Genomic DNA, 9,373 nt, shown 5'->3' with positions numbered 1-9,373 from the left:
TTCAAGGATTTTCTAGGTTCCCAAGACGATTTTTTTTCAACTAATGGACAATTATGACCAAAGAACCAAAGAAGGATGCAAATGAGTCTTTCAAAGATTCTTTAACGTCGAAAAGCTACCGAACAAAGAAGCTGCAGCTAAAACCAAAATATGAACATGTTTTTCGAGAGCTTGTTTTCTATTGTACTCAAGGTTCAAATCTTGCGCCATCATTACAAACAGCCAGGCCACAGCTCGTAGTCCACTTGTCAAAAAACTTCTCGACAGTCTCAGCACAGGATGGCATCACTTCCTCTCAGACAATGTTGGATAGGGCAGCCGTAAATCCATTGCAACAGCCTTTAAACTTGATCAATTGATTGAACCTCGTGTGAGTTTCTGTCGATAGGAAACTCTCTCCTTGCATCATAAACCAGCTGACATCTATAATTTCCAACCTTTGAGCTCTTAAAAGTCACACTGAGGATGGAGAAATCTTTTGTACAAATTTCAAGCACACAAGCTGGCCGATGGCTGTTCGTCCTGTGGAAAGCTCAAATGAAAAACTCTGACGCAAGCTTGAACTGAGAACCACTTTGTGTATTTATAATTATTTATGTATTTATTTCCAATCTCCTAGCTATTTATTTTATTTATTTTACTAGTTGTCAGTATTTATTTCCTCTGTGTTGTTTGTGTATGACCCTCAGATAGGGGTCCCAATACCAAAGATGAAGATATGTCCTCCCTGAATGTCAAACTTTTTGACCGCTGTGTTCGTAGTATCTTGATAGCCAGACTAGTGTTTAAATCCACGGTTCATACGTTCTGCATGTTTAGACCCTTCACAGCCTGACCGAATAGATTCAAAGCGCTTTTTTATTCATTTATTCGGTCTGGTTAAGCACCAAGCGCGCATGTTTAGGTCAACATTTACTATACGACGCCCGCCGCAGCCTCTCAGGGTGGGCTGTGTTGGGCCTTGAGGGAGAGAACGTCCCTTTTTTTAATGCTTCTCATTCCCCTGTGTTTAACCTTTGCAGGGCATGTAGTGAGGGCCCTTCACAGCAGGCACTTGAAAGGGGGCCCATGAAAGAGGCCATCGACTTTTGCCGACTTCAAAGGGGGCCTTTATATCTATGTCCTCTCTCTGAGGCTGGGGCCGGCGCTCGGCACTTGGTCAGACCCATGGGCTTAGGGCATTCATGGGAGGGGGGCAGATCAGAGACTAGCTGCATTACTAAATCACGGCAAGGAAGAGGAGGGGTCGGGAGCAGGAATTAAAGTTTAATGAGCAACAATTGTAAGCGTGCCCTGCGCAAGGCCGAAACTGTCACCTTGTTGCGGTTGGTGTTTTTCTTAGACGTTTAATGATTTAGATATTAAATTGAAAGATTACAGTGGTAGATGATTAGAGATTACACGACAACCTGTAGTGTTGAAGGTTACTTGCAATGCAGCACGTCGTTGCTTCTAATGTAATTTAGACTTCGGCGCCACCTGGTGGACGCTTTGTTCACACAATTCTTTTCGACCTTTCCTTAGATAACCAATTTTTAATAACCAAAAATTGAAAAACATAGTCTTGTTGTATTTGTTAATCTCTTAAAATATTTTTTTAATCAGACTCTTCTTTCCAGCAGCTGTCGTAACATCCCACATGAAAAAATACTGAAGTATATACCATTTACTATAGTAAACTTCCTAGATACTATAAGGTTTTAAACTTTACTATAGTAAAACATACTACACAATAATATACTATATTATTACAGTTTACAATAGTAAATACTGATGTTTTTCATGTGGGACATGTCTTTCCGGCCAATCATTTCCATTTCAGTATCTCACCAACAAAAATTTTCCCAATAGCTCAAATTTCATCTACCTCAACTGTGTGACATGTTGCGAGATGTAACTACCAAAGAGCCCATCCATTCAGGGAGCGTCTGCGTGTTTCTAAGTTTTTATAGCCAAATGTGCTGGAATCAATCCGTGAACACAACAAATCACAGCCCTACCTGCAGGCATAAAGAACAGTGTTATTGTGTGTTTGTGCGAGTGTGTGTGTGTCTGTGAGAGAGATTGCAAAAAAAAACGTTTATCAGTATTAATAAAGACCAAATGGGAATGACAATCAGAGCAAGAAAGGGGGTCTTGCTGACCTTATGATTGCTTATCCCTTCAAAAACAAAAAATATAAAATAAAAAGTACAAAAAAAGGCGTACGTATAAATAACAAATGATAGAGACTAAACAAATGCTTAATGTCTGTTTCTGCAAACATAATGCAATGTTATTCTCTGTCGTAAGAATTGACATCATAGGATCAGATTTGTTGTTAGATTACACCATGGATGAAAAGTTTTTATCCACTTGAGCAATTGATATTTTTAGGGTCTGGAGATCTATTCATTTATAGTTCAGATAAGCAGACTGAAAAGGTAGCAGTTTTTCTTTTAACATCTATTATTCATTTACAATCTTTCTACTGGTGTGGACATCTGTATCATCGTAAGCCATTCTCCCCTTGTGTTACCTTATGAATGTGGCTAATCAACCAAAGGTGTAAAAATGTCAATCATAACTGGACATTGTGTGCTGATCTTGAAAAATCCTTTAATACCTCATGTGAAACTGTTTGTTGTGATGTTGCACTGAATAAAAATCAAGTCATTTGTAAACTTACTGAATGCATAATTTTCCCTTTACACATTCAAACAAGGCAGAGAAAACAGCTTTAAAACGTAGATATTTATTTTGTAAGACATAGGATACAAGATAGGAACACTTTTAAAAGATAGATTTAAAAACAATTTACATTTACAAAACATTACCCACAACAAAAATGTACAGTTTCCTCTTTTTTGATCTTTACAAACATCAAGAATGTTTCCATTACATAACCGGATAGCAGGCATATGAGGCAATGCCACACATGTTGTTCTGATTTCTGGCTATCCGGATATAACCACCATCTCCAAAAGTGGCACCCCAGCTGTTAAAAGAAAGGAAATATTTTTTAAAATACCAATCAATCCAATTTAATTTATTAACAATGACACAAATGTTACGTCACCGAAAGCATCTAGTTCACCACAATACAGGACTTCTTTTAAACAGTTTCCGCAAAAATCTCACAATGAGTGTATCGCATGAGATTTGTGATCAGTATTCATACCTGTTTTTGACCAACCAATAGTCTTGTCCGTCCAATGTTCCATACCCCACAGCCAGTACCGCATGGTTCACGTTTTTGGTACAGGTTTGGTCATTGTAAACTCCTGCAAACAGACAGATGCAAGCAGATTACAACAGCCATCAACAGAACAGGAAGTGGCAACCTATATGACTGAAACGTATGAGGAAATGCATACCACTGCGGTACATGATAAACTGGGGCCGGGTAGCGTCGATGGCCACTGAAATAGGCCCGACATCAGCCAGTGCCTGTTTCAGGGCATTCTCGTCTCCCTGAGGTGTGAAGTAGTACTTGGTGCAGTTTGCTGCATGCACGGATGGATTGTATCTGCACTGCCCTTGCTGTAAAGACATTCATTAGATACCAATTAGATATTCGTTAAATTAGCCATGGTGTAATATGGCAATTGACTAAAATCTTGCAACTTTGACAAATGTAAATCCATAGATGACCTATTGGCATGTAGTTCACCCCGGCACACACCAGCAACCCCTAACATATCTAACTTACCCCAAGTGTCGCAGACAAGGTTAAAGCCCATCTTACAGTAAAATGCCTCAATATATGCCTTAATTTCTTTATATATCAGTGCTATTGTTGTATCACAAGATGCATAGCAGAAGCTTTTTCTAAGTCACATTTATAAGTTACTTAAATGTCAATGTAACCAAGGTCTGACCCTAGCATAATCTAGGTCCAATCCCATTTCTCTGTCTTACCCCTACCCCTTAGTTTTGCATGTTCACGTGAGAGTAAGGACCAATCGGGATTGCCCTTTCGCTCTCGTGCAAAACTAAGAGGTAGGGGTAAGGGGTAAGAGAGAAATGGGATTGGGCCGGGCTTAGAGATTATTTAACATGCATTAGATTAAATCTTCTGTACAAGTGTTACCTTTAACTTTGAACTGAATAAACTAGTTTAACAAGTTAAATTCTACCAAACCACAAGTGTTCACTTAAGAAAAACTAGACTTACCACTGCTTCATAAGGGTAAGATGTCTCTGGGTCTATTCCACCATTATCGATGACATACTGAAAGGCAGAACTCATGAAACCACCATTGCAGCCCTTGTTGCCATATTTGGAGGAACAGTCCACCAGGTTCTGAGGACTGAGGTCAATCAGCTTCCCAGTGGTCTTCTTCAACTGACCCTCGAGAGCCCCAACAGAGCTAAACGCCCAACATGAACCACAGGCACCCTAAGAGCAGCGAAAAGAACACAAGAAGAAACTACATTGAGTTTGGTTGATCATTTAAACATGGTTAGACAAAATAAAAATGGGCCCAACCCGACTGTCATGATTTGCATAGTTCTTAAATGTATTAGACCACCATCCAATGTCAAATTTGTGCCATGTAAACTACAGCATGTGTAAGGACAGCTGGTGTGATAAGTTTAAACACTGCACAGCTAACAAAGAACAGTGATCCAAATGGCATATACAGAACCCAAAACCAAAGACTAAATTAAAAGTAGTGGTTGACCGAAATAGTTTTTTTATGGCCGATGCCGATATTAAAAAAGTTGTATATGGCCGACAGAAGACAAATGCTAATAAAGTTAAAGAAAATTGGTGAAACAAAAAAATCATTTATGCATAACATTTATGAATATACCCTTTTAAAAGTACTTAAAACATTTTAATGTGGATCTGTCATCTTGTACTGTTTGAATAAGCGTGTTAAACTAGTGTGGTGTGTGTGAGACACAACTTTGGCTTTACATTGAGTGACACAGGGTGTCTTCAGTACAAACATGACAAGTAAGAGAAGTTTACTGGCCATTAAAAAGATTTATTGGCCGATGATAAAAAGTCTGCAATATATTGTCCCATAACTACTTAAAAGCAGCGCCTTTTGCCCGCAGTGTAACAGCAACAACTTTAAGAACTGCAAAAAACAGCATTCCTAAACTCTACCATCTCAAACACATTTTCATCAGGTTGCAATACTTAAGTTTTGATGAAGAGGAAACTACAGAAGAGGAAATAAAGTGAATTCCATTAAATGCTGACTGGAAAATAAATAGAACAAGGAAGTGAAAAAAGCGACGTGAATTTCTCTGGCAAAATACAAAAGGGACATTGACTTATGAATCAGCAAATAAAAGAAACATGTACCACAAAACAGATCCCCCAAAAAAAGGCTCTAAACAAACGAAACAGTCTAATCATACCTGCATCTTAACACCAGTGACATAGCCCTTCTCTCTCCAGTCCAAAGACTCTGGGGGAGCATTCCCAGAGGAGCCCCTGAATCTTCCAATTTGCCTCCTGAAGCCGGGAGGGACCCGGGTCACAGCTAACGTTTGCAAGATCTCTTCTGATGTCTGCATTTCAACATGGCACAAAAATTAGCAAACGCTACGGGGTGGGTTCAGATTAAGCAAGGGCTAGGCCGCAAGTTGTTTTAGGACATTTAGGTAGTACAAGTAGATATAAGCACATTTTACAAAAACATTACTGGTGTGCATCTCAACACAAAACAATGGCACTAATATTTTATGATGTCAGTGAAAAGGAATTTTTCATTTTTGTTTAGGACTAGGCTTAAACCTTATCTGGGAAACCATCCAACTGCAAAAAAATTAGTCGCTCAGTATTTTTGTCTTGTTTTCAGTAGAAATACAAAATCAAGATGCACTTTGAGCAAATGACCTAAGAAAATAAGTCTAGTTCAGACAAAACATTAAAATTTAAGTGAATCTGCTAAAAACAAGTAGCCTGGGTGCCAGCCGATCTTAGCCCCGCCCACCACAATTAGAAAAACGGGGAAGATCGGTCTGGGGATTCACCGTTGAGGAGCTACTATGCGTATACCAAAACCGGCCAATGAATCAAATTGTGAGGGCGGGCTTTTTACGATGATGGACAGATGATCAACAGTAACGTATCAACCACGTCACCAAAGAGCGCGTGTGTTCAATCTGTTTACAATGAAATGGCTGCCGCTGGTCAATTCAGATGTGTGGATTCTGACATTGAGTCTGTTCTAAAAGATATCGATAGAGCATTGATTTAAAAAGAGGAACAGAGAAACGCGATCAAGGCATTTGTTTGTTTTTCGCCGTTCTTTCTATGGAGGACAAAGTTAAAGAAGCAACTGAAATGGGTATCACGGCGATGCAACTCGGCGTGCATGACGAGATGGATATAATTAGCGGTCGTTGCCAGCTTCTTTTCGGAAGCCTGCAATCGTGACTGCTGAATAAGTGGAGGGACATGCTAGGCTCCGATATTTTTCAAGCCAACGTAATGGGTAGCTATCGTCGTGAATGAAGTTCACCTAACGTACAAATGGTAAGAGATAGTCTTACTGTATGACTTAGTAAATACTTAATGTTGTGATATAAATGAAATGTTGCAAACATAGTAGGTGTTGATGTACCTTCGCTAACTCAGACTTAGTATAATTACAATGATGTTAGTATCATTGTAGCGAAATTACTTGCAGTTCGGTCAGGCTGCTAAAGACGCCATTTCAACATCACACACTCCGTTTGTATTGCAGAGGCATTTTTCGGTTGAGACACGCCTCATAATTTTAGCTCAATGGAGCGGTATCAGACTCAAATTCTGACTAGAATTGAGTATGACAACGTCAGGCTAAAAAACAAGCAAAAAAAATGCCAATGGAAGACATTTTTTCTTGAATTTACTTAATTCAGCTAAAAACATCTTAAAACAAGCAAATATCTGCCAATGGAAGATGTTTTTTGCTGAATTTTTCTTGTATTAAGTAAATTCAGGAAAAAGTCTTATTCCATTGGCAGATTTTTTTGCTTGTTTTAAGCACATTCACTTAAATTTGATGTTTTGTCTAAAAACTAGACTTATTTTCTTAGGTCATTGGCTCATTAAAAAAAAACATCTCGATTTAAGATTTTTTAGATATTTCCACTGAAAACAAGACAAAAATACCAAGAAAATCATTTTTTGCAGTGTAATCAGATTTATCAATGTCTAAACATACTGAGAATTAAACACCCAAATAAAAATACAATAAAAGCAAGAATCTTTATTTGGACGGGAGTGACTAATATTTTTATTATTCAGGTCTGCAGAAAACGCATTGCGTTTGGGACCAAACACACAAGAAACAAGAACATAAGCCAGGTAAAATAACTTCGACCATAGAGAGGAAAAGACATCTTTAGTTTTCTTACCATGTCACCCATGTGGTTCATGCCCAGGTCATATGAATGCATGCCCATGGAGACCTCCAGGTTGTGAATGGTGATAAGCTGAAGGTTTCTTTCCCAAACCTCTCTCCTGCCCAGTTCTTCAACCTGCCATGACACAGATTAAAAATATCATACATAACCCCCCCAAACTTGCACACGCTCACAGTTTGAAATTCAATTTAAATTAAAAAAAAAAAAAAAACAGGAGAGTTTTGCTTGGAGTCAAATTTTAGTTCTTCAACCTCACTGGTGTAAGATTTCCCATGCGTCTTCTTCCACATCTCCCAGTGTTGGTCTAGATTCGAGTTAAAATGGGCCAATGCTGCCCCACAAAACACCACAAACAGCAAGCTCCCGAACATCTTTACCTGCCAAGTGCACAACACCAAAGTGGAAAAATGACTAACAGTCATACATGTACACATATAACCGGTTTTATACTCTCATCATGTTTCCAATCAGCCTCATTTTGCATGTGACCCAAATTAAATAAATTAACACATAGTATGGCCACATACCAAACTAATGTTTTAACGTCACTTCCATCACAGATTAATAACAAGGTTAATGTTTATTTGTACATGACAAACACTTAAGACACAGATACAAAGATACACACTTAAGCAACACATTAAGCAAAAAAGCATGATCCATTTCTCTACTGTTTATAAACATTATCAATAACTGGAATTACTTCCTTCTTAATTCTTCAGATCTAAATTCCATGATTTAAAAACAAAAGGTTTGCAGGCCTTTTTAAATTAAAAGAAAATAAACCATTGTTTTAGCATTGATTTTTTTATCAGCCACACCTGCTTTCGGATTTTTGTTAAGAAAGAAGAAGTTACATAAAGTGAAAGTTATAAAAGAGTCATAAGTTTGGTCATGGAAATTTAAGCAATAATCACATGTTATTTAAAGTGAGAAAAAAAAGTGTTATCAGCGAAACGAAGTAAGTTAGCTTAAGGCAGCCGGCATTGTTGGATTTCTTATCATGTTATAAAATATAAACTACTAAAACCTCCCAACGACAATTTTAATCCTACGACAAAATAAAATTAAATTTGACCAGATGTACTTGTGGCAAAAAAGCAAGTTTATAAAATAGTTTAAATGGGCGATACTCAAACAATACGGTACCTGATGTCCGATAAGGAAGTACGCTATCCGAAATAAAACTAACGCAGGGGTTTAATCGACTTCACGTGATCTCTCATTCACGACACGATCAAAATATAACTTTAAATCTTTATCGTATCCATTTTAAACCCAAACTCGGCGCTACTAAAACACTTTGAAAAACAAACATGGTTTATAAGCTCTTACAGGAAAAGTACTCAAAACAAAACTAAAGTCACCACCTAAATGAAAACCGAAAGAAAACGTTTTGCGATAGAAAACATAACGAAAACTTAAAAAAAGAAGATTTAAATGCATGAAATGAACGAAAGTAACGTTTTAAAAACCGGCTCACCTGTGCACTCTCGTTAGGCTGCACGTCTGCTGGTTTGGTGAGGAGATGATGATCGTCTGTGTTTGTTCCTGCTTGCTTTGCTTTTATTTTGTTCAATCACGTGGCCATCTCTGGTAGCGTCATGTGGCAAATTACATTTTGCTTAATTTCTTTTTCGACCTGTTACATAATGTAATCAAACTTATAAATTACATTTTATTTTTTATTTTCATATACTTTTATTTTAATAGCCCGTAAATTATTGTTAAAAAAGCATATCGATCGTTTAAAGTTATTTTTGAATATATTTTAACGTTTAAAACTAGCAAAAACTTTTTTATTTTTAAAATTGTCATACGATGACAACAGGTGTCATATTTACTGAATACATGTTGTGGCAAAGTTAATGCTGTTTTGGCCCCTCACACAAATATATAGTTCACTACAATATAAACAGACGCTGGAAAACAATAGGCCTATTTAATATTTAAATATGTGTTTATAACTTTTTAGATTTACATACAAATTACCCTACCATATTACATAATAGCTGAG

The 9,373-nt window shown here is 37.5% G+C and overlaps 1 protein-coding gene across 1 annotated transcript; it reads right to left on the bottom strand.

The window, feature by feature from the left end:
• Positions 1-2,718: 2,718 nt before the first annotated feature.
• Positions 2,719-8,985, bottom strand: LOC129448283 (cathepsin S). Its single transcript, XM_073872189.1, has 8 exons — positions 8,840-8,985; positions 7,608-7,733; positions 7,348-7,470; positions 5,359-5,511; positions 4,157-4,381; positions 3,357-3,522; positions 3,161-3,263; positions 2,719-2,977 (listed from the first exon to the last, which is right to left on the bottom strand). The coding sequence occupies exons 2-8, from the start codon at positions 7,725-7,727 to the stop codon at positions 2,878-2,880; spliced, it is 990 nt and encodes a 329-aa protein (XP_073728290.1). The 5' UTR covers positions 7,728-7,733; positions 8,840-8,985; the 3' UTR covers positions 2,719-2,877.
• Between the last annotated feature and the right edge of the window lie 388 nt (positions 8,986-9,373).

Source organism: Misgurnus anguillicaudatus, chromosome 10 (assembly GCF_027580225.2).
Source record: "Misgurnus anguillicaudatus chromosome 10, ASM2758022v2, whole genome shotgun sequence".
Taxonomy (NCBI): Eukaryota; Metazoa; Chordata; class Actinopteri; order Cypriniformes; family Cobitidae; genus Misgurnus; species Misgurnus anguillicaudatus.
This window is presented reverse-complemented; position numbering and strand designations above follow the sequence as displayed.

What these genes read in the sequence shown, in the direction of transcription:
- LOC129448283 (XM_073872189.1), bottom strand. Translation starts at nt 7,727, where the DNA reads ATGTTCGGGAGCTTGCTGTTTGTGGTGTTTTGTGGGGCAGCATTGGCC. An exon ending in CTTACCCTTATGAAGCAGTG is followed by an intron (nt 3,523 to 4,156) that starts GTAAGTCTAGTT and finishes ATGTCTTTACAG; the next exon opens with CAAGGGCAGTGCAGATACAA. An exon ending in GTTTATCATGTACCGCAGTG is followed by an intron (nt 3,264 to 3,356) that starts GTATGCATTTCC and finishes GTCTGTTTGCAG; the next exon opens with GAGTTTACAATGACCAAACC.